General features: G+C 41.1%; 1 protein-coding gene across 1 annotated transcript in view; it reads left to right on the top strand.

The window, feature by feature from the left end:
- The window catches only part of LOC100559076 (transcription factor CP2-like protein 1), a 44,465-nt gene extending 19,482 nt beyond the window's left edge, over window positions 1–24,983 (top strand). Inside the window, exons 4-15 of the mRNA XM_003222439.4 lie at window positions 865–970; window positions 3,446–3,552; window positions 4,765–4,917; window positions 13,079–13,189; window positions 13,850–13,947; window positions 14,045–14,096; window positions 15,606–15,699; window positions 17,518–17,608; window positions 20,108–20,190; window positions 21,504–21,649; window positions 22,510–22,561; window positions 22,913–24,983. Coding sequence (XP_003222487.1) covers window positions 865–970; window positions 3,446–3,552; window positions 4,765–4,917; window positions 13,079–13,189; window positions 13,850–13,947; window positions 14,045–14,096; window positions 15,606–15,699; window positions 17,518–17,608; window positions 20,108–20,190; window positions 21,504–21,649; window positions 22,510–22,561; window positions 22,913–22,950 — 1,131 coding nt within the window. The 3' untranslated portion in view covers window positions 22,951–24,983. The remainder of the gene's footprint in view (window positions 1–864; window positions 971–3,445; window positions 3,553–4,764; window positions 4,918–13,078; window positions 13,190–13,849; window positions 13,948–14,044; window positions 14,097–15,605; window positions 15,700–17,517; window positions 17,609–20,107; window positions 20,191–21,503; window positions 21,650–22,509; window positions 22,562–22,912) is intronic.
- Window positions 24,984–25,947: the final 964 nt, after the last annotated feature.

The following is a 25,947-nucleotide window of genomic DNA, read 5'->3' as shown; positions in this document are numbered from 1 at the left end:
TTGTTTACAGCATTTTTATTCTGCCTTTCTCACTCTGAAGGGGACTCGGGGCAGACCACAGAACACATACTACTACTACTACTACTACTACTACTCATCATCATATATCCCGCTCCATCTCCCCAAAGGGACTTGGAGCGGCTTACATGGGGACCATGCCAAATAGTACAATAAAACATCAACACAAAATACATTTCAATTACAATGAATTAATACATAAAAACATATGAAATATCATAAAACATAAGCTGAACAACAACCAATAACCAATCGCCAAGTGCAGTGGGCATGTATATGGCAAACATTCAATGCCATTATACACAGACAGGACAGACATCTTCCTAGTAGGCTCAGAAAAAACTGCTACAGACTCTTTTGTCTTGTGTATTCCTTAATAATAACTTGTCATCTTGACCACACTCTGATATTGCTTGGTCACCCTGTCCTGGTATTCATCTATAAAAATGTTGGGTGGTAGAAAGAACTAATGAAGTGCCAAGATAGGGATGAGATTGTAAACTAGTTCTCCTCTCTCTCTCATTCATTAGCTAACACAAAACTATGAGTTTCTATTCTTCTAGTTCAATTTCAAATTAGAACAATGAATCTTGGCTCACATTAAAGTTTAACTTAGCATAAGTTTTGGTGGACTACAGCATGCATTGCTGTTTATTTGTTTTCTGCAACAGGCTAACAATGGGCACTCCTCCTTCAAAAGTCCTAACTGCCAGTGCCTTTTCTCCCTAGTTAATTTAGAGGAAACAAGGCAAAGGATTTGACCAGATGAACTTTCACTTGACCCCTCCCCAAAGTGGGAAAAGAGAATGTCCAGAGAAATTTTGGTTGTCTCTTTTTGCTTCTTAGAGTGTGGTCAGGGTGGTATTCCATGATCGAAGACTCCAATATACTGAACATCAGCAGCTGGAAGGATGGAGGTGGAACCGCCCAGGTGATCGCATTCTGGATATTGGTAAGTATTTTTGTCAGGAAGAATTCATCAATGCCATGGGTACATCTACTGAATATTAACACCACTTTAACTGCCATGGCTCAATGTTGTGGAGTCCTGGGATTTGTATTTTGGTGAAATAATTGTGTTTTTTGGCAGAGAAGGCTAAAAGTTTTGTCAAACTATAGGATTCCATAGCATTGAGTCATGGTAGTTAGAGTGGTATGAAACTGCATTCATTCTACAGTGCAGATGCACTCTGAGTCCTGGAGTGTTATGGTTATGTTTCAGTGTGCGTCTCTTCCTAAACTCATCTGTCCATGATTTAAGGTCACCAGGAGAGAGACAATGTGAAACAATAAGGGGTATCCTTCTAAATGTAGGTATGACTGGTGCCAACATCCTTTCTTTTTTCTTTCTTTCACAAAGTCTGGACAACCTGGTTTCTTTCCCCAGACATATTAAAAGGCTTTGTTAATTGGGTTGAAACTATCTATGTTATGTAATTTTTATTGGAAATCCCATAACCTATTGGAAATAACTGCACCATAACCTTATTGAAAAGATAAAAATTATGTCACATCCATTTGGCAAATGTGAATCTCCATAAATATGTGGAGACCATTTTTTGAAAACCACTAGTCAAGAAAAGCATGACCTTGTTAGATGTCAACTCTTTGAACAAGTGATATTCATAAGTATTCATGTAATGGCACATGGGTAACTCAGCTGTAAAACTAAAGAACCATATATTTTAAACTGCCAAGGATAAAGACATGCCACTACAAAAATATATTTAGTTAGCAGACAATGGTTGTTTCTTTGAAATTGCAGTTGCCCAATAGTAACACACTCCCTTGAAACCTCTTAGTTAAAATATGCACTCAGAGATTAAAAAAATAAAGTCTTATTTGATAAATAACATATTTTGTTTATTCATAAACAACTTGTATTAATTCACTATACAGGCACATGTCTTGTTAAAGTTCAGTTATAGATAGGATATAGGTCGTTTTTCTCTGTGTGTGTTGAGTACACAAGGCATCATTCTTAATCAATAGGCCATAGTCTTTAAATATATTTGTACTCACTGAAGTCCATAAGCATACTTCTATATTGAAGTCCAAACAGATACATGCATGCACCCACCTTCACTGAGGTCTGATGCAAAACTGAATACTAAATTGATCCTGAGTCTGAACATGCTCAGTATAATCACATGTCTACAACCCCTCCCACACCAAAGTGGTAAGTCAAACTGGCAAATCAATATACACATAAAATACAGGTTAGAAAATATATAAATTAACAAATGAACAGTGAAAGTCTTGGAAGGTTGCTATTTCCAACAATTTTTGCCTTTTATTTTTTGGATTTAGTTGTAGTTTTATTACACATGCATACACATATAAACACACAGAGATACATTGTCCTAAGATCTAGTTCATATTTTTCCTCTTTCTTTCCAAATTCATTACCGGTGGCTTCTAATTTTTATTTATTTGTACATCCAGCACTCCTAGTAAACACAACACCTTAAAAGGAGAAAATTAAATCATGTAGCCCTCCAGATGTTGTCGGGATGCAGCTCCCAGTAACTGCAGGCAGCTTAGCCAATGGTGAGGAAATCTGGGAGATGGAGCCCAGCAACATCTGGCAGGCTGCATGATTCCCAACACTGCTTTAATCAGGGTTGGGAACCAACAGGAAAGTTAATCAGCTGAGCTCCCTCTCCAAAAGGAGCTTATATTGTAAAATACACAGCAGGGAAAAAAAACAGTGAGAGAGGTGAAGTCAGGCATTTCTACCTGGGTTATCTTGAAGATTGATGATTTCACTGATGCAGGCAGTCATTCCAATGATGCAGATTGAATTGTTCCATTCTATTTTTGTTTCATGCAATTCTTGTCCTCTATAGTATATCAATCAAATGTACTGGATAATTCCCTCTTGTTCTTTCCACATCATGCAGATGTCAATGGAGTGTTCCTTCCTGTTGTTTCTTATACTTGCCATTTGTTCAACCTCTCTCCTTTTGCGATCACTGGACATCCATAATTTTGCTGCTATATTTAATGTGTTTCTTGTCTGTTTGGCAAGAAGAGTCATATTTGGGATTAAAGGCAAAACAATTAGCAAGCGAAAGTCCTCAGAAAAAGATGGATTTGGAGGAAGGATTTGAGGGCAAAGATGGTGGTAATCTGCATATCCTCCTTCTCAAATCTGTTTCCTTCCAGAAATGTTGGATTACAATTCCCATATCCTCAGCCACCACAGTCATTGGTTGTGCTTGCTAGGAATACTGGGCGCTGTACTCCAAAGCATCTAGAGAACTTCAGGTTGGGGAAGGCTATTAAAGATGGTTAGTGCTGGAGTTCCAGATCAGCTTTCATGTATTATCCTTCCTAGAGTGCATACCATGTATTCTGATGATCATTTATATTGTAAGCCTGCAATGAACCCCTGACACCCCTTTCCTTTTATGACTTATTGCAGACATCCCCATGTCAGTAGGTATCCTGGAGCCCCATATTCATCCTACCTTGCTCAATACTGTGGAATTCCTATGGGACCCAACTAAGCGGACATCTGTGTTTGTCCAGGTAAAGAAACAACAAGTTGGAGTTTCCTACTGGCAGAACTCTTCTCTTTCCTCCTTTTTCCTATTTTTTATTTTCCTTCCACTTCTGACTAGTTTTGCTTCTTGAATGTTCTCTAAGAAAGGTTTCTACTTCTGAAAAAGAAAAAAAAAGACAAGGAACCAAACTTCTACATGACTATCAACTTTATAGTGGATGAGACAACAGGGAATAGTTGAATTTGTGTAAAGACAGGTGTGTAGCATGGTGCTGTTAGAACTACTCTGTTGTTCTTGTATGTAGAAGGAGCAGTTATTTTAGTAAGAACCCATTTGTAATTGTATTTGATTGCATAGGAGCATTGCCTTAGATGGGAGCAGATGATTTCCTGGGCCGGTATGATCATATTCCACTGACAGCAACGGCTCCCCAAGATTTAACACCTAATTCTTTCCAAGACATGCCTGGTATTTCCTGGTGGCATTCCAAGTAACTGACCTGGCTAGATCTAGATTAGCTGCCAAAACCAAGAAAGATTGGATGTGTTTAGGTTGGTATGTCAGCTTAGGAAATCTTGAAAAGCAACTAAAATATGTGCATGAAATGCTGAATGAATAAATAAATAAATAAATAACATTTGCAGTGATGGTTTCAAACTGGAAAGTAATTACTGTCTTAGAATAATAGCATTTGCCTCTGCAGGATGTAACCAATTTGGGTAGATTAGACCAATTCGTCAGTTACTGCTGGTGGACTTCTTATATGCATCAATTTGGCCACTGTGGAAAGAGAATGTTAGATTTGTTGAGTGTTTAGTCTGATCCTGCATGACTCTTAGGGGTTTCTGTCCTTCATCCACTTCATCCAGTTAATTTGGCTTTACCTCAACCTTCTCCAACCTGATGCTTTTTAGGCCTGCTAAATTAGAGCCCCCATTATTCTTAGCCTTTGGACATAACATGAGGAGATATGACTTGGTTAGATAGAAAGCAATAAGAAAAGAGCAACACTGCCTCAAGGAAACTGTGTCCATCAGTCTACAAAATCTGAGCAGGGATGTTGGGAAAAGGGTGACTTGGAGGTCTTTCAGTAATTGGGCATATATAAGTTAAAGTTGACAACAGTTAACAACAACAAATGATAAATGGGAGTGGCATAATGTGCATTGCAGTATGTCTGCAGGGTGCCAGTTTGGGGAAGATTGGCTCATCCATTCGTAACCTTTTTCTGCAATAGGTCCACTGCATTAGTACCGAGTTCACTTTACGTAAAAATGGAGGGGAGAAAGGTGTTCCTTTTCGGATTCAGGTTGATACCTTTCGGTCCAATGAGAAAGATGACTATGTGGAGCACTTGCATTCAGCCAGCTGTCTCATCAAAGTCTTCAAGGTAATGTTGTCAGCCTTAAGAAGAGCAAGTGATCAAACCCAGTTCTCCAGGGTCCACTAAAAACAATCTGTTGTTTGAGGGTAAACGTCTAGCCATGACTGCTGTGATGGTATATATACAGGGCAACAATGTGTTACAGTTCCTTTAAATATATATAATTCGTTTTCAAATAGTCAAACTGTAGAGCAGAGCTGGCCCTAGGTATTTTTCAAGTGTAGGCGAACAGAATTTTGGCGCCCCCCCCCCAAAAAAAAACAATCACTGAAAAATAAAAGCGTTGGATAAGCAAAAATGTTGGATAATAAGGAGGGATTAAGGAAAAGCCTATTAAACATCAAATTACATTAAGATTTTACAAATTAAGCACCAAAACATCATGTTTTACAACAAATCAACAGAAAAAAGCAGTCTCGACTGCACCCCGTATGTTTTGCGCCCCAAGCAACCGCTTAATTCGCTTCATTGTTGGACCGGCTCTGCTGTAGAGAGTAAAACAGCCATTATATTCCTGAGAACAAAATTCCTGTCAGCGCCAAGAGGACCAACTGAACACACACACTCTCAAACGTCAGTTGGGAAAAACCGTTGGTCTCCCTCTGCTGAGCTAGAGGCATCAACCAATCAGAATGTGGCTGGCTCAGCCAACCAGCTGTTGCCATGACAACTCCCTTTCCAGGAAACTCATCTAATATGGAGTTTATTTCATATTCCCTCACAACTGCAACTACACAAGCCAAGGTACCAAGTTAGTTTGGGACATGAGACATAACAAAAAGGAGAAACGTCCTAGAGCGACTCAAGCTAGAACTTTCCCTAGAAATCAAAATGGCCAGACTGAAGCTATTCTTTGGATCTGTCATAAGGTGATATGAATTATCTGAGAATACATAGAATCATAGAATCATAGAATAGTAGAGTTGGAAGAGACCTCAAGGGCCATCTAGTCCAACCCCCCGCTAAGAAGCAGGAAATCGCATTCAAAGCACCCCCGACAGATGGCCATCCAGCCTCTGCTTAAAAGCCTCCAAAGAAGGAGCCTCCACCACGGCCCGGGGGAGAGAGTTCCACTGCCGAACAGCCCTCACAGTGAGGAAGTTCTTCCTGATGTTCAGGTGGAATCTCCTTTCCTGTAGTTTGAAGCCATTGTTCCGTGTCCTAGTCTGCAGGGCAGCAGAAAATAAGCTTGCTCCCTCCTCCCTATGACTTCCCCTCACATATTTGTACATGGCTATCATGTCTCCTCTCAGCCTTCTCTTCTGCAGGCTAAACATGCCCAGCTCTTTAAGCCTCTCCTCATAGGGCTTGTTCTCCAGACCCTTAATCATTTTAGTTGCCCTCCTGTGGACGCTTTCCAGCTTGTCAACATCTCCCTTCATCTGCGGTGCCCAAAACTGGACACAGTATTCCAGGTGTGGTCTGACCAAGGCAGAATAGAGGGGGAGCATGACTTTCCTGGATCTAGACGTTATTCCCCTATTGATGCAGGCCAAAATCCCATTGGCTTTTTTAGCTGCCGCATCACATTGTAGGCTCATGTTTAACTTGTTGTCCACGAGGACTCCAAGATCTTTTTCGCACACACTGCTGTCAAGCCAGGCGTCCCCCATTCTGTATCTTTGATTTCCATTTTTTCTGCCGAAGTGAAGTATCTTGCATTTGTCCCTGTTGAACTTCATTTTGTTAGTTTCGGCCCATCTCTCTAGTCTGTCAAGATCGTTTTGAATTCTGCTCCTGTCTTCTGGAGTGTTAGCTATCCCTCCCAGTTTTGTGTCATCTGCAAACTTGATGATCGTGCCTTCTAACCCTTCGTCTAAGTCGTTAATAAAGATGTTGAACAGAACCGGGCCCAGGACGGAGCCCTGCGGCACTCCACTTGTCACTTCTTTCCATGATGAAGACGACGCATTGGTGAGCACCCTTTGGGTTCGTTCGCTTAGCCAATTACAGATCCACCTAACCGTAGTTTTGTCTAGCCCACATTTTACTAGTTTGTTTGCCAGAAGGTCGTGGGGGACTTTGTCGAAGGCCTTACTGAAATCTAGATATGCTACATCCACGGCATTCCCTGTATCGACCCAACTCGTAACTCTATCGAAAAAAGAGATCAGATTAGTCTGGCATGACTTGTTTTTGGTAAATCCGTGTTGACTATTAGCAATGACCGCATTTGTTTCTAAGTGTTTGCAGACCACTTCCTTAATGATCTTTTCCAGAATCTTGCCTGGTATTGATGTGAGGCTGACCGGACGGTAATTGTTTGGGTCGTTCTTTTTTCCCTTCTTGAAGATAGGGACCACATTCGCCCTCCTCCAATCTGCTGGGACTTCTCCTGTTCTCCAAGAACTCTCGAAGATGATTGCCAGTGGTTCTGAAACAACTTCCGCTAGTTCCTTCAATACTCTTGGATGTAGCTGATCTGGCCCTGGGGACTTGAATTCGTTTAGAGTGGCCAGGTGTTCCTGGACAACTTGTTTCCCTATTTGGGGTTGGATTTCCCCCAATCCTTCGTCCATTCCATGTTGCTGAGGTTGAAGATGGCTTTCTTTTTGTGAGAAGACCGAGGCAAAGAAGGCATTAAGCAGTTCTGCCTTTTCCCTATCCCCTGTCACCATCACCCCATCTACTCCTTGCAGTGGCCCTATCGCCTCCTTTTTCTTCCTTTTTCTACCAACATAAGCAAAAAAACCTTTTTTGTTGTTTTTTATGTCCCTGGCAAGCCTGAGCTCATTTTGCGCTTTAGCCTTGCGAACCTTTTCCCTACAGGAGTTGGCTATACGTTTGAATTCTTCTTTGGTGATTTCTCCCCTTTTCCACTTCTTGTGCATGTCACTTTTGAGCTTTAGCTCAGTTAGAAGTTCTTTGGACATCCATTCTGGCTTCTTTGCACTTGTCTTATTTTTCTTCTTTGTTGGCACTGTTTGCATTTGCGCCTTGAGTATTTCACTTTTGAAAAACTCCCATCCATCCTTAACTCCCTTGTTTTTTAATATCGGCGTCCATGGAATGCCGCTCAGTAATTCCTTCATTTTTTGGAAGTCAGCTCTCTTAAAGTCCAGAATGCGTGTTTGACTTGTCTTAGTTTCAGCATTCCTTTGTATTGCAAACTGCAGGAGCACATGGTCACTTGCCCCTAAGGATCCAACCACTTCAACTGTATTGATCAGGTCTTCCACATTTGTTAAGATTAGATCAAGAGTTGCTGATCCCCTTGTTGCCTCTTCTACCTTCTGGACCATAAAATTATCTGCAAGGCAAGTGAGGAATTTGTTGGACTTTGTACTCTTGGCTGAGTTTGTTTTCCAGCAGATATCGGGATAATTGAAATCGCCCATGACTACTATATCTCTTCTTTGTGCCTGTTTGGTCAGCTGTTGACAGAAGGCTTCATCAAGTCCTTCATCCTGACTCGGAGGTCTGTAGTAGACACCCACGACAAGATCTTTTTGAGTCCCGGTTCCCTTGATTCTTATCCAGATGCTTTCAAGCTGGTTTCCCGGATTACAGTCTTGCATTTCTTCTGCAACGTAACTGTTTTTGACATATAAAGCTACTCCCCCTCCTCTCCCCTTTGTTCTATTTCTGTGAAAGAGGTTATAGCCCTCAATGGTTAAATTCCAGTGATGGGAGTCATCCCACCAGGTTTCAGTGATGCCTATGACATCGTATGTGTGGTGCTGTGCTAGGAGTTGGAGTTCGTCTTGCTTATTTCCCATGCTCTGAGCATTAGTGTAAAGACATGTAAGCCCCTGTGACCTCCCCTCGAACTGTTTATTTGGGATTATTGTGCTCTCTGTACTTGGTCCTTGCTGTGTTTGTGCAGCCCTCCGTTTAGCCTTACGGCGGTTCCCTGTGGTCGTGGGTAATATAGTGTTCGCCAGGCTGTTGTTCCCCTCCCCCAGTGGATTTAGTTTAAAGTGCGCCTGATGAGGTTTGTGAGTCTGTGTGCAAAAAGATGTTTTCCTACTTGTGTGAGATGCACCCCATCGCTTGCCAGTAGTCCATCCTCTTGGAAGAGTAGACCATGGTCAAGGAAGCCAAAATGCTCCTCTTGACACCATTTTCTGAGCCAGTTATTGACCTGTACTATTTTTCCGGCCCTTGTAGAGCCATGTCCTACAACGGGGAGGAGGGATGAAAAGATCACATGTACATTATACAGTTTTAGCTTTGTTCCCAGAGCTCGAAAATCATTTGTGATCTTTTGAAAAGTATGCCTAGCGGTGTCATTGGTACCTACATGAATCAACATAAGGTGGGGAGGGTGATGGGGCTTTAGGAGCCTGCTGAGCCTCTGAGTGATATGGTGTATTTTTGCCCCCGGGAGGCAGCATGTTTCTCGAGCCATCCCATCCGGTCTGGAAATGATGGCTTCCGTTCCTCTAAGGAGGGAGTCACCTACTACCAAGACCTGTTTCCTTTGAGGATTGACAGGGTCCCTTTTGTGCAAGACAGTGTGTATGTCCCCTGAAGAGTGTGCCTGTTGAAGTGAATCATGTAGGTGTAAAGTGTTGTCCTCCTCCTCAACATCCCCAGTGCATTCATCAATGACAATCCATTGAGATACATCCGAGAGCCCATTACTCTCCCAAGGATGTTCCTGTTGCTCCTGGTCTATGATTGGGGATGGAGCATTTGCATGATTACATAAGTGTGACTGTGGTGATGCACTGTCCCTGTCAGGGCTATCCCCTGCGCATTGATCCAGGATGGTCCACTGAGTGGTATCTAAGAAACTGTGGTCCTCCACAAGATGTGTTTCCTGATTGTATGTTAATGATGTAAGAATTTCAAATCTGTTGTGTAAATGCAGCTGAGCAGAGGAGTTCTGTGGAGGCTGCCTGGTCCTGCGTCTCCTTCTATGGGTGACCTCCTTCCAAGCCTGAGGGTTGTCTACCTTTGAGTTGATCTCCCCATAAGGTTCCTGATCATGGTCTTGGTGGTGTTGGTGTGATGCAGGCTGCTGATCTACAGCAGCGTGTTGTGCAGTGTCCAAGAAGAGCTCGAGTGCCTGAATGTCCTTAAGGGTCTTAATACGGTGCTCGAGCTGTTGGATCCTCTGCTCCATCAGAGTCATCTGTTTGCATTTGGAGCAGATGTAGTTGTCTAGTTTTTGTGTGAAAAAGCGGAACATGCGACAGCTGGTGCATGTGATGGGAATGTTTTGCTTTTGTTGCATCTCTTGGTGAGCGTGGTGGCCAAGTGGGATCTTTGTACAGTTAAGTAATATGCACGCACTTTATGTGCAGACTGCAACAAACCACGTCTTTGTGTATTTGTTTATGTTGCTTTGTTTCCTGTATGTACTGCAAAGGATAGTTAGTAAAGGTGCAAATAAAGCTTTCCCAGAAACTCAATTAACAGGGGACAATGCCTGCTGTCAATCAACTTAAGTACCTGGCTCTCTTTCAACACAACAGTCACACAACAGTTAGACTTTGACCACAGGAGCCAAGCCCCAACTCAGTTTAAAATCTTAGCCAAATCTTAGCCAAATCCTACCTGAAGCCAGGGAGCAAAAATGTCCTCCTGCTTCCTCTGCTTCTGCGAGAACCAACTGCCCTTCTGGGATCAGGCTCTGGCAGAAACTCACACTGGCAAATAAAGCTTTCCCAGAAACTCAATTAACAGGGGACAATACCTGCTGTCAATCAACTTAAGTACCTGGCTCTCTTTCAACACAACAGTCACACAACAGTTAGACTTTGACCACAGGAGCCAAGCCCCAACTCAGTTTAAAATCTTAGCCAAATCTTAGCCAAATCCTACCTGAAGCCAGGGAGCAAAAATGTCCTCCTGCTTCCTCTGCTTCTGCGAGAACCAACTGCCCTTCTGGGATCAGGCTCTGGCAGAAACTCACACTGGCAAATAAAGCTTTCCCAGAAACTCAATTAACAGGGGACAATGCCTGCTGTCAATCAACTTAAGTACCTGGCTCTCTTTCAACACAACAGTCACACAACAGTTAGACTTTGACCACAGGAGCCAAGCCCAAACTCAGTTTAAAATCTTAGCCAAATCTTAGCCAAATCCTACCTGAAGCCAGGGAGCAAAAATGTCCTCCTGCTTCCTCTGCTTCTGCGAGAACCAACTGCCCTTCTGGGATCAGGCTCTGGCAGAAACTCACACTGGCAAATAAAGCTTTCCCAGAAACTCAATTAACAGGGGACAATGCCTGCTGTCAATCAACTTAAGTACCTGGCTCTCTTTCAACACAACAGTCACACAACAGTTAGACTTTGACCACAGGAGCCAAGCCCAAACTCAGTTTAAAATCTTAGCCAAATCTTAGCCAAATCCTACCTGAAGCCAGGGAGCAAAAATGTCCTCCTGCTTCCTCTGCTTCTGCGAGAACCAACTGCCCTTCTGGGATCAGGCTCTGGCAGAAACTCACACTGGCAAATAAAGCTTTCCCAGAAACTCAATTAACAGGGGACAATGCCTGCTGTCAATCAACTTAAGTACCTGGCTCTCTTTCAACACAACAGTCACACAACAGTTAGACTTTGACCACAGGAGCCAAGCCCCAACTCAGTTTAAAATCTTAGCCAAATCTTAGCCAAATCCTACCTGAAGCCAGGGAGCAAAAATGTCCTCCTGCTTCCTCTGCTTCTGCGAGAACCAACTGCCCTTCTGGGATCAGGCTCTGGCAGAAACTCACACTGGCAAATAAAGCTTTCCCAGAAACTCAATTAACAGGGGACAATGCCTGCTGTCAATCAACTTAAGTACCTGGCTCTCTTTCAACACAACAGTCACACAACAGTTAGACTTTGACCACAGGAGCCAAGCCCAAACTCAGTTTAAAATCTTAGCCAAATCTTAGCCAAATCCTACCTGAAGCCAGGGAGCAAAAATGTCCTCCTGCTTCCTCTGCTTCTGCGAGAACCAACTGCCCTTCTGGGATCAGGCTCTGGCAGAAACATGTTAAAGTGGGGTACAGTAGGAAAAGTGGAAGGCCATTTCCATAATTGTTTCCGTAAAAGAAGCTAAGGTCTAGATTTTAAAAGATCTCAGTTATTAATAACAGAAGGGGTTGTGGAGTTGTTGTTTTTTTGTGGGTTTTTTTGGAGGTCTCGCATTTATAGGGTCGCCGTAAGTTGAAGCAGACTTGACAATAAATAACAACTGCAAATCTGATGGAGTGGGCAGTAGTCCATGAAAGGTCATGTGAGAATTAATTTGAATTTGTTAACCTTTAAAGGACTGTAGGAATGTCATTTGTTCCTTAGTGGCTACTTCATCAGATGACACCTGGCATGAATGAATAGATTACCAGATATTTAGCACTATAAACAGAATCTAACACCTCCCACACAGTGCTTTTCAGTTGACTTCATTTACAAATTAAGTGCCAGCTATCAGATGCACTATAATCAAGTATAGAAAAAATTGGGTGATAAACAAATACTAATTGGCTTAAGGTATAAGCTTCTTGCTGTCATCACATTATATCTTAAAGGTGGCCATAGAAAACTAAATCCATTCAGGGAGTGTTAGTGTATTTGCTACTTTTCCCATTTTTCATCAGTGAACTTCTGCAGTCATTTCTTGATAGGGGTGTAACTTGTTTATTTCATCTGTGCATGCAAGAACAAATCAGTTAAACCCTTTTCCCCTGCAAGTCAAAACTGAGGTTTTGTGTATGTTGGGTTTTTTTGTTTTTTTGTTTTTTTGTACTTTGGAACGTTTTCCCTCCTATGGTAAAAATGCATTTTCAAAAAACGTACGTGCCATATACAAAAATGCTATTTGTTTTTTTTTTTGTGCTCACCAACATTTTGCAGAGTCCTGGAATGCAAAACAATTTTCATAACCATTTGCCATTTTCTGAATTGAGTCTTTGGAGACATGTTTTCTTATTTCATTAACCTGCATACCTTGTACACCTATGGTGCAACAAGGGTCTTTGGACCATAATAAAATGTTGCTGTTGATATGAGGATCATACTGCAATTCAAATGTTTTTTTTTATCAGAGCTGAAAACATTTGCAAGCACTCTTTATTTCCTACTTCTTGGCTTGTGTTAAAATTCTGTGTTCGCTTATCCAAGGACAAGACTCCACTGAATCAGTGGGGCTTACTAGTATATGTGTGTGAATGACTGCCATTAGATAATACATGATGGAATTGGATATATGTTTTGAATACGGTTTTTTATAGCCCAAAGGAGCAGATCGGAAGCAGAAAACAGACAGGGAAAAGATTGAAAAGCAATCCCTTCAAGAGCGTGAGAAGTACCAGCCATCATATGAGAGCACAATGTTGACAGAGGTAGGAGTGCTTTATCACCATCTCAGCAATTTGCTTATCAAATTTGCTTGCTCTGCAGCCTGAAAGCTAGTTTTCATCTTGACTACACGAGAAACTAGTTTAATGTAACAAAATTTGAAAATTTTTCTGTTCCCTGGTTTGAAAGTGTTATTTCCTATTTAATTGTGCTGTACGTACTTTGAAAGTAGTTGCTATACTTCAGAAACTTCATTTTTGTGGCTGCCACAAACTGTGTTGAATTGGTTGAAACTCTATGAGATACTGTATTAAATTAATTTAAAAGCTATAGCAAAATGTGTTGCAGGATGTTCCGCAAAAAAAAAAAAAAGTTTTTGCAGTTTAATAAACCTTTACCTATGATAGAACCAATTAGGAAATGACATTTACAATCCGGGAACAAAAATTGTGTTACATAGTGCAATGGACAATCATTATTACTTTATGGTAGAAGTAGGTACCGGTGGCCCTTCAGATTCTATCAGTGATGACTCATATAATTTCATATCCACAATGACTGGTAACTTGCTTTTAAAAAATGTAAGCGTTCTTTTATAACTAAACAAAAACGCTTGAAAATTAGTGGATGTGTGATATGCAACTTCCAAGGTCTCACATTTATCTTCTTGGATTTATCCCCCCCCTCCCCCGCCCTATTTTCAGTGTGCTCCATGGCCAGAAACCATCAGCAATCTCCACAGCCCGCCCACAACCCCTGGCCTTGTCTCTCCACATCCTTTCAAGCTTCAGACTCCTGAAAGGTGAGATGGACTAAATCAAGCCTCTGTAGTAACATACATATCTCTTTCTTTTGGAAACCTGGCAATCAGACAGAATCATCTTATTTCTCCTTGACAGGGTCTCTTCACCCAGCTATGCCTTGGACAGCTCATCAGAGAACATAGGAGAAGTATGAAATATCTATATATATTACATGCTTTTAAAAGTTACTGTTTTCCTGAAGGTCCTTATTGTTTTGGATCAAATTATTCAATACATTTCTTATAGTTTTTCAGATTTGTTCCCCCCCCCCAAAAAAAAACCCAATGGAAGCTATTTGTCATACCACGTGATTTTAGTGATTTGCATATATTGTTCTTTGATTTTTGATTTGCCTCCGAAAGGCAAACATGGGCTTAATTTGCAAATCTGATTGCAGAGCCATATATCTCTTAGTCTCATTATGGGAGAAGAAATGGGTTAAGAGCTAATTGTAGGGAATACACATTTGCTGGAGCATTTAGTTTAACCTTTCCTTAACATACACACACACAAATAAAGCATAGTGATTTATATTTTACAGGTTCTGTTTCTAAGCTCATTTTAAAAGCAAAATATTAGGAACACTCTACTTAATGTTCTGAAACTAAATCTGAGTATGCAAAATCCTTGATACAGTGTGGTTTAAACCCCCATAATCCTTGAAACGGAATAGTTTGAAAGCTATGTATGAGTCCAAGTGGGATATATATCTGAAATAATTAGTTTTAAATGTAGCAGATTTGGAGATGAATAGATGAGATCCTTGGGAGCACAACCCACAATGTTTACCTGTTAGAATCACAAAAAATAGGCATGTCTTCCTCAGTGTACCGAAAACAGTGCTGGGGTGCCCTCTGGTGACAAAGTATGGTTTTGATGTCAGACACTAAAATGTTGAAAGGGACATAAAACACAAGTGTCTGACAATAAAATCTTATGAGAACTTCAAACAAAAGCACATAAATATTTTGCAACAGCCTCTAAAGCTGGCTACCATCAGGCAGCACAGTCTGGCTCAATTCAGGTCAGAGATGGAGAGAAGAAATTAGCACAGAAGAAAAGAAGGTAGCAATGCCTATAGATTTAAGAGGATGCAAGAAGGTGCATCATGTGATGGCGTCCGTAGAACTTCACTTCAGCAGTATAGAGAAATTGAGAGAACACACAGAAAACACTGCATCTTATGAGGTTGTAAGAGAACATTTTCCGAAGAACACCTATCTAGATTCCTCTTTTGGCAGAAGCTGATCATAGAGTCACACTGGAGAATCCAGAAATTCCTAGAGAGGGCATTTTTTATTGTTATTAGTTTATTCAATGCTTAGGTCTCAGAGGATGCCTGCCACAGATGTGGGTGAAACGTCAGGAGAGAAAGCTTCTGGAACATGACCACACAGCCTGAAAGACTCACAGCAACCCAGTGATTCCAACAATGAAAGCCTTCGACAATACTATATAAATCATTCAAAAGGCATTTTAATTAAGTCCGTGTATAATGAAATCTGCAAAAATCAAACTCTCAAATGTTGAGGGCTGATTGTATACTATCATTGTACTCCTGGAACTGGGTTCTATGTTTAGATGGTGGCGTGGGTTGGTTTTTAGTCCTGTGTGGATTGTAGCTGGTGCTCATTTTACATTTGTCTGTTGCTTTCAGACCCTGAGCCCAAATGCATCCATCATGGAAACTCAACAATGGTTGCACAAAAACAGGTTCTCCAATTATTGCCGGGTTTTCACCAGCTATACAGGTGAGGCTGCTCCCCTTTCATGGCAGAGCTGATAATAAACTCATTTGATTACACGACTCTTTCTTGCATTACTTCATTATCTCTAGCTAATGGATTTTCTAGCCTTCTAGATGAAACACATGGGTATGTATGGATATGGAGGACAATTGACCTATATTTAGATAGCTTAGAGAACTCTAGCCCTGCATTATGCGTTCAAAGACATAGCTGTCTTAATCTGTTATCAGTATATAAAAGGATCTTTTACCAGCTTTGAGACTAAGGTGTTTGTCTCTGTCATTCTTGTTGACATTTTTATCTTCTGAGAAAATGATATATACAGTAGAGCCCCAGTTAACCGAGGCTCTGTATTATCCAAGGGGCCGCTGGGGGTGCCCCTTCATCTCCATTTCTCCTACCAAGGAGCCCTTGCCCCTTGGTAGGAGCCTACGAGCACCACTGCCTAGCAGCACTCATGGGCTGCTTCCCAAGGGGCGAGGGCTTGGCTCAGGGAAGTAGGCCACGAGTGCTGCTGCAGCAGCGACCATGGGCCGCTTCCGGGACGCTTCCTCCTGCCTCTCCCTCTCCCCTCGCAAGAAGGAGCTCCTTCTCGCGAGAGGAGAGGGAGAGGCAGGAGGAAGTGTCCCAGAAGCGACCTGCGATCGTGGCCTGCGATCGTGGCCTTCAATCGTGGCCTGCTTCCCTTGGCCGGGGTGCCTGCTGAAGGAAGAAGTTTCCTCCCTTTGACAGGTGCTCAGGCCTTTAGAGAAGTGCGAAGCATGTCGCTAAGCAGCGGCATGCCTTGCGCTTCCCTGGGCTGGGGCGCCTGCCGAAGGGAGAAGTTTCCTCTTTGGCAGGCGCTTGGGCCTTTAGAGAAGTGCGAAGCGTGTCGCTAAGCAGCAGCACGCCTCGTGCTTCCCTGGGTCCAAGCGCCTGCCAGAGGGAGAAGTTTCCTCCCTCCGCTAGGTGCCTGGGCCTACAGGTCGGGTTATCCGACAAATCTGGGTATCCAAGATTTGGTCCGCCTGTTTAAATCGGATAACTGGGGTTCTACTGTAGTTTAGAAAGTAGATAGGGAAAATTTATCTCTCCTCCCTTTTTCTCACACATATACATACAATGCATGAAGCCAAGTTCATGAGGCTGAATGCTGGGAGATTCTGGACAGGTACTTATTTACACAGGCCATAGTCAAATGGCAAATTTCTCTACTAAAAGTTTCCACTACCAAACTGTGGCTTTAAAAGCAATCTGAATGAAATTATGTGGAGTAGCTACTGGACATAAGAGATATATGTTTCTCACTCTTCTCATGTTTCTCAATGTATGTGCTGAGGAACATGAAGGCCAGCTGCTGAGATCAATTGTGATAATTTCAAAATAATTTCCAAAATCTTACAGTGCCCATACTGGCTGTGAGATTCTAGGATTTGTAGTATAAAAAGTAACTTCTTCAAACTCTACTTAAACCCATTGAAGTAGAGCTTCTTTTGACACCAGGTATTTGGGGAAAGATAAGAGGCAGTCTTTGGGGAGGTATGGGTGGGCTGTGAGTTATAAAGTCCATTTTAAGTGTATTTATTGTATTTTAATGTTTTTGCCACACTATTACAGTTTAAATGTTTTTTTTTACATTTGTATTGTGCTTTTTAAACTTGACTAAGTGTAGGATTGTTAGCCGCCTTGAGACCTCACAGAGAGAAAGGTGGGGTATAAATACAATTAATAAAATAATAATTGAAGTTATACTTTGCGCTCATCTTTGTTCCCAAAAAATCATGTGAATTTTAAATTCCAAACAGGAACCACTTTGCTAATCATTTTTTCCTTCTCTCATAGGAGCTGACTTGCTCAAGCTTTCTCGCACTGATCTGGTACAAATCTGTGGAACAGCAGATGGAATCCGACTCTCTAATGCTCTAAAGGCCAGGTAAAGAATTAGAAAGAAAAGGAGGCTGCTTATGGATTATTTCTGGAAGCCTCTATTAAAAATGCTATTAAGGAGGGAGAGGAGCAAAGCTAGGGGAAAGAACTGAATTAAGCAAAAAATAATAATCCTGTTCTTGTTTAAAGACTCTCAAATCAGCTTATAGAGGGTAACACACGTAAAACAGGACAGGGCTTCTCTATATTTCAAAGCTGCACAGAAGGAGATATTTCCAGAGATGTAATATAAATTACACTTGCTGTAATGTTTTCTCCTACCCTGCTGTTACAGGTTAATTTCTCCATTCTCAGATTTGCACATCCCAATTTTACAGTTGGTATACATTATTGTTGTTTTCCAGAGCACTGATTCGTACCAGCATTATCACAGGGTTTTCCTGGCACATTTTATTCAGTGGGAGGGTTGACAGGGAGGGTTGCCATTGTCTTTCATCCGAGACCAAGAGATTGTGAGTTACCCAAGATCATTCAATGGGTTTCCATGATCAAGTGGGATTCAAACCCTGGTCTAAGAGTCCTACCACCTCATCAGACAGGCTGCTGCTCTTCACTTCCAACACAGAATCCATTAGTTGATGCACTTCCAGCTGGGCTCCATGCCGAGAGAGGAGAGCAAGCAGTATACACAGCTATAACATGGGAGGCTTCCTGTGTTGCCTAAGGAACAATGAGGGGAAGTGGGGTGCGATGGAATTGGGATAAGTCAGGTGATGCAGGGCATGGAGCGACAGATTCTTGACGACCCCCCACCATCATCATCATCATCATTTAATTACTTATTAATCGCCCTCCATCCACGATGCTCTAGGCGATTTACAAGATAAAATTGTAAAGAATAAAAATACATACATACAAATATTGATAAAATTAACATAGATTAAAAGCTCTAGTAAAGAGCCAGGTCTTGAGTGCTAGGGTAAAAGGACCTCATGGATTCACCATGATGTGCGGCAAATCCATGGGCCTTTGTGATGAGGTCCCTAGTCCCTCTCTTGAAGCACTACACCATGATGGCCCTTGATACACACATCCCTGGGAAATGAGCCCCATGAATTCAAGATGGTGTGCTTTTCAGCAGTAGGGTTGCTAGATCAGAACTATCTCAGGCTCTAAGATTTCAGCATAAAACCCAAATATTACAGGAGGCAAACCCTGTCATTAAATATAGCATGTAACCTGAAGCATCAAGGTTGCACAAACTACGGCATATAAAATAAAAAGCAGTGTCTAACCAATGTGGAAGATAGAAGTACACATACTTTTCAAGGCAATGCTAACTTCCAGATTTTCCTTTCTCCGCTTGACCTAAAGACAACTGGAGAGAGTCAGTGCCTTTTGTTCAGGCATATGGTGTACAACAGAGGTAACCATACCATGCATACACTTTGGAGGCATTCTCCTAGATTCCTTGCAGGTTGATTTTAAAAGTTGTAAATCTCTCAAGGTAAAAGTAAAGGTTTTCCCCGGATATTAAGTCCAGTCATGACCAACTCTGGAGGTTGGTGCTCATCTCCATTTCTAAGCCGAAGAGCCGGCGTTGTCTGTAGACACCTCCAAGGTCACGTGGCTGGCATGACTGCATGGAGTGCCGTTACCTTCCTGCCGGAGCGGTACCTATTGATCTACTCACATTTGCATGTTTTCGAACTGCTAGGTTGGCAGGAGCTGGGGCTAATAGCGGGAGTAATACCGCAAGTTCAGCAGCTCAGTGCTTTAACACACTGTGCCATCAGGGGCCTTTATTCTCTCAAGACAGGCATGGAAATAATTTCAGACTAAAATGTGCTTTTTTCAAAAATTAAATCATCTGTTTTTTCAACATCCTCAAAGGTTGACTCTTTTCTACATTACATTTATTGGATGTTTCTACTTCTCTTTACTCTTTGATTGGTCAGTTTAGCTGAGGAGACATGTCTACAATTGTTCTGTTAGGCTGCAGTCTTAAATACTCTTATTTCATTTCATATCGCATTACAGTTGTTGCAGATCTCAAAAAACCACATACGCTCTTCCATACTTTGAAATTACAGTTGTTAGAACCAATGCTAGATCACACATGATTACCGTCCTACTGTGATCATGTATATTGTATGACATGCCAGTGTTAAGTGTCATAAAAGTATCTGCTCTATATTTTGAGAAGGGGCCCATAGTTTTCACCCAACTGGCAAAGGGGTTCATAGAACAAAAAAGGTTATGGATCCTTGTTATATAGGAACAACTGAGGACCAAGGTGTGAATCCCTGATTGGCCATGAAAGTGACTTCAGCTAAGTCCAACACTCTCTCAGCCCTAGGAAAACTGTGATTAGGTCATCTAAGGGTTGCCATACTTTAGGAGGATTTGAAGGCACAAAACAATCCTCAAAATGAAACCTACTAGGATTTTCTTTACATTAAATCTACAAAAGGGAACAGTCAGGATCAAGCTCCACATACCCCAAATCAGCCACACAATGTGACTCAGCTTCTCCTTTTCACAGGTGTGTGCGTCCTCGACTCACCCTTTATGTGTCCAAGGAACTGGAAACAAGTGGGAACAATGGGTCCCCCAACCCAGAGTCTGGTAAGTTGTTACTCAAAGGGGTAACAGTGCCATCGTGCCTTGGCCCACTGGCTGATAAGAGCTGCTCCTTTCAGTCCAACTCCATTTGACTTCCAAAGGAGAGGAGAGAAGTTGGCATCCCACTGCCATTCCCTTTTCCTTCTATGTATGGTCTCATTTGTGTGAGCAAGTGTGATGTGTGACTTGAATATTACACTAGAACTGAGACCAGGATCTTTCCTTTGTCATGGAAACCTCCTTGGGCAAGTCAAACTCTTTCAGCCTCAGAAGAAATCTGCTTTTGACAAACCTTGCCAAGAAAACCACACGATAGGGTCACCTTAGGGTTGTCCTAGGTTAGCAATGACTTCAAGGCACAAAATAACCATCTAACTTATTTATGTTGTATCTTGATGATTTGTAAGCCACCTTGGAACTTTTTTTATCTGAAGGGCAGGCTATAAATATAGTACAACCTCTGTATCTGTAGGATTGGTTTCTGTGGTTTTATTTTACAGCCAACAATATATGTCTGTCCTCTTTAAGCCTTTTCTAGGTCTTCCAGTGCAACTCTGTAGTATTCTTGGGTCAGAGGTGATTTATTTCAAGTTTGCTATTCAGAGTTTTGCATATCTACATGAAGTCTGGGAATGTACCTCCTGCAGGGGTCATACAGTACATTCCTTACATTACTCCATTAAAGTTAACGTCAGAGGAATTCTGATAGAAGTCCTCCCACCTTCATCTATCTACAATTATCAGGAGACAGTGATGGCAATAATGGTGATTTTATATTTTTCTTATTCAAGAAGCAGTTTCAATGATAGACATTGTCATTTCCATCTGAAAATGTTTGCTCTTTACATGTAGTTTCACAAAGATAAGCTTTTAACAAAAGGCTTTACTTTTTAGTATTTTATTTTTAATGTTGCACACTGTAATGTTCCTTTTAAGAGTGGCTTGGAAAATATGTGACCCTACAGGTGGTGTTGGATTGGAAATCCCAATGGCCTTAGCCAATAATAAGGGATTATGGGTGTTGCAGAGCAACAATACATTTTACAGTAGAAGTTGGCTGTTTTTTTTAAAGAACTTTCAGCAGAAGCTGCCCACAAGGTCATACTACAGGCTCTAGACATTTCTAGAAAGGTAAAGATCTCTCTGATTTTAAAGAAGTGTTTTTGTCTCTTTCATGGGTCTTGTGCCCCTAATCCCTATTAATGTGGAGGACTGACTGTATATATTAAGCTTAAATATTTTTAACCAACATAAGATTGTATTTGTTTTAAATTTTGCAAGTTTACTATTTTCCCTTCCTTTTCCTTTGTCAAAAGCCATGTATCAGGAGTTGTATTTGGAAGAACTGACTGCCACCGAACTTACCAATAAACTGGCAGAACTACTCAGCTTCCCAGTCAGTCAAATCCATCAAGTTTCCAGACAGGGGCCTACAGGAATTCACATCCTTGTCAGTGATCAGGTAAGACACTCATGCATAAAAGATGGACATACTGTGATCTTCTTCAGATGATGACTGAAACCAGACCATGGAGAAGTTCCTTTTTGCATTGTAACTTCCACCATCCCTGAGTCAATCAACATTCAGGTAATACAGAAGTGGGAGCAAGCAAAGGCCTGCATGTTATCCCACCTCCCAACACTGCAGTCCTCAGCATTGCTCTTGCATTGGGCATGCAGTATGAGGACAAGCATTTCCTCATTACACTAAGGATAGAGAGTGGGAGCTGACTAGTACACTAAGGTCAATGGATATACAGTATATGGATTTGCTTTGCAGATTTTTAAGCTTTAAGTGTATACATACTGAACAATTTTAACAGCCCTATACTACTTAAACTGACATGGCTGCCTATGGGATCCTGGAATTTGTAGCTTGATGACACTTTATTCCCCTGAACTACAGTTCTAGCATAAAATTATAATTATCTCATCAAATTACATATCTTAGGCTTCCATAGGATGCACCCATAGCAATTATAGTGGTGTCATTATACACAGTGACTAACATTTCCTGACCCTAAATTTGATCTGACTCTTCAGTTGTGGAGAGAATTCACTTAATACAAGCGAAGGAGAATTAAATGTTTTATTTCTAGGAAATTAATATTATGTTTTGCTAGCCATCTCTCTGTGTGTATGAGCATCTGTTATACTGAGTGCCACTATATTTTATTCCTGCATCACTGCAATGTTGCCATCTGTCATGGGGGTGTCTGGATATATGTGTATTGAAACCTGGCAACTCCCAGTTGGCTTTTTAAAAAGGCATGGATCTGCCCAGTGTCTAACATTGTATTGTTCTCCTCTGGGTTGTTACAGATGGTCAGAAATCTCCCAGATGAATCATGCTTTGTAGCAGCTGCAATAAAAGGTAAGTAAGCCTGTAAAATAAGCAAAGAAATAAAACCAATACTGTGGCATTGTGATTGTGTATGTGTGTATGCAATGCCCTTTACATACATAATCATCTTGGCAGGATTGAGGATTCAGAGATCTCAATTGACCCCATCGCATTGAACGAAAGATCCAACTGCTATAACCAACAGAGTTTCTTTACCTGTAATGGAGAGGGGCAGCATTTTGTTATCTGTCACAGGCTGGTGTTGGTTAAAATTACTAGCCCCTTGGCCCACACAATTGATGTAATGGAAGTCCATACATTCATTTGTGAGTGATAAATACTTGGGAAGTGATTATGTTGTATTTTGCTGTGTTCTTACAGTGCAGAACACGGAAGCCTACCATTTAGTTCTAAAATAGAACTGGATCTTACAGAAGATATGCTGCCAGCCTGAAAAGAAGGAACAGAATGGTAGAGGAGCAGGTGCAATAATAACAATGAAAAGCCCATAAGATCACTGTATCCCGAAGAACTCAGGATTTCCCACAGCTAAACTTTTCTTGGATCCTGAACTGAAGGAGCAAGTTGTTTTTTTATTTAGATCAAGAGACATTGAAACTGCAAATATAACATCCTGTTCAGCTTTCTATCCTGCCTTTGAAATATGTAAGTGGATGAGCACAATTTTGCAAAACTCTCACCAATGGGTAGAGGAAGCAACAGAGATGTCATGGTTATGCATTAGAAACTAAGCACCCAGGTCAGAGATACTGTGACTGGACTACAAAGAGTAAAATTAAATATTTTTGCATGTGTGCATTCACTTTTTTTAAAAAAAAACCCTCACCATGGGTTTCACTTGTATTGAACTGTTTTCTTCTCAGTACATTGAGCCCTGATTACTACTAGTCAAAAGTCCTTCTACAAACAGGTATTTGCAGAATCCTCACCACATAATGGTGGTGGAACGATGTACTTTTTTGACAAATGACTGTGTGAGACACATTTATACATAAGAACTAACAATGGGGAGGTACCAAACCCTTTGCGCTCAGTATCCCCTGCATATAGTGCACCAAAAATCCACACTGGATATATTTCTAAGCCGAAAGCTTAAGGGACTGTTGGTGGGGAGTCTAAATGACTAATTTGGGATATCATTAATTTATATAGTGCAGTCAGTGTACGTGTTATAATGCTCACAAGGAAACACCATTGCCTTTCCTTTACGAGCAACAAACTTGAAGCTAAGGAAAGAGCCTACACTGATGCCTCAGTACAAATATTTACACAACAATGCCCACACTGCAAGTGTGCTACTCTCATTTTGCTGGGAAAATGTGGAATGCAACCATCTAAATGGTTGAGAAATCATTAAAATGCTTTCCTCACAGCAACGAGGCTTTTAAAAATACACTATCAAGAGAGTTTTAAAGGTTGCCCTGAGGTGTGCACGATTGTCAGGGGTTAGGACACTGCTGGAGAGGGATGATCTAAGCCAAATAACTGCAAGGTAAGAAAGGCAGGGAGTCTGTATAAAATGATGAGGTGCTACATTGTTATACGGAGTCGATTCAATCTTCGAACTGTAATTTCCCATCTTGCTTTATGTCACTAGGCTAATCAATTGGCTTCATCCCTACTTCACGGTAGCTCTGCTTGCTTGGAATTTCCATCTCCTGATCTCAGCCACTACAACACCCTATCCACAAGGTCTTAGTCTAATCTAAGACTGGTGCCAGTGTAGTCACCCAATAACTTTCTGGAGGTGAGAGGAGAGAGATGATAGGGTTCTTTTGGTCAGTAGCTGACAAATCTTGGTAGAGATCTTGAGGAGGCAGGTGACAGATCGATCTCATTGTCATGACATCCAATAGTAAGAAGAGGTGGTAAACCAAGGTCAGATAATTGGCTGAAGGAGAATTGTGTAACAATATCTTTCAAAGCATTTGAGTTTCCTAATATATGTTCCAGCTTTCAGGATAAAACAAGGTCATGTTTTCAGTAGCAAAGGAGTACAAATATTTAGTGCACTAGCATTTCCTCCGTTTTCCTCACAAGCACAGATTGCAAGATTTGGGAGACTGGATTTTGCAGGTTTCAAGAGAAAAATACAGTCAAAAGCTAGGTTTCAAACGTTCCATGCCTGTGTTAAGCTGCAGTGCTATAGTCAATCATTAGGGGGGAAAATAGGACTTACTCCTAAGTAAACATGTATATTCCTAAGTAAACATGTGTATGTTATTGGTGTTACTATTGTGCATTTGACAGGTAGAACAGTAGCACAAAGCAATTTGCTTTCAGAAGTCCTTTCCCCAAGAAAGGTACACCCTGCTTAAGCCATTTTCACCTGTTAGTATTAACTGCAAATTTATATTTTTAAAAAATCTATTTTTATTGCTGTATATGTCTAAGCCTTTTTATATTAAAATATGGCTGCGTCTTACTACCATCTGTTACCAGCTGGGTGGTTTTTCAAAACTGCCAGATGCACATAATGTATAAGTGGAAACAATATGAAGTATTTTTTGGCTGAAGAAGGAAGGCTGTTAAGTGTACATCCATCTCTCCGAACATCCAGATTTGTTATCCAGAACCTCAGAGTCCATGGAATTCTTTCGTCTCACAGATACAGACAACTCGTGCAAAACCTTGCTGAAGGCACAAGAACAACTTGGCTGAATCGCAGTGTCAGCATTTTAACCAAATCTAAGCTTCAATATACATCTAACAATTTTCTAGCCTGAGGACACCTTTGTACTATGTATTTTAAAATATACAGCATGGGTTAGAGCCAACTTTGCATTGCACGAAGGTCTAGAATCGCACCAGTGAAACCATTGTGTGTGTAAACATGCCTTTCTGGATGTTTACATGCAGTATTGTCCGAACAACGTATTCCTGTTTCCAAGGTTAGCATAGTTAGTCTTGCATACTTCAAAAGTTAGTCCTCCACAGATCATATGGATACTTGCGCTTAGAGATCTTCATCATTCAGTCTGTCACACGGTGATAGTCCTATTCCACAATTCTAATATATTGCTCCTTGTATTTCCTGTTCAATATCTATTACCCAGGCTTAATTTTCCAATAAGTAAGCATGGTAATTAGATATTTATTTATTTTTCCACTTTATGAACTGAACTCACAGTCACAAAAGAAATCTCCAAAACCGAACCTAAATGCTAACTGTGCACTTACTTAAGTCAGAGTGTAAAAACAACACCTTGACTAACTCAAAAACACTCTTATTATGTTATTCTGCAAAGCTACAAAATATCAAGGGTTTTAGAAATGATTTTCAGTTTTGCAGTAGGTTTTCTATCAATGCAAATTTAACCAAGATTACAATGCTGGATAATAAAAAAGACAAAGACAGATTTAGCTACATATATACATACTTATAGATAGTTAGC

The sequence above is a fragment of the Anolis carolinensis genome, chromosome 6, assembly GCF_035594765.1.
Source record: "Anolis carolinensis isolate JA03-04 chromosome 6, rAnoCar3.1.pri, whole genome shotgun sequence".
In the NCBI taxonomy this organism is placed as follows: domain Eukaryota; kingdom Metazoa; phylum Chordata; class Lepidosauria; order Squamata; family Dactyloidae; genus Anolis; species Anolis carolinensis.
This window is presented reverse-complemented; position numbering and strand designations above follow the sequence as displayed.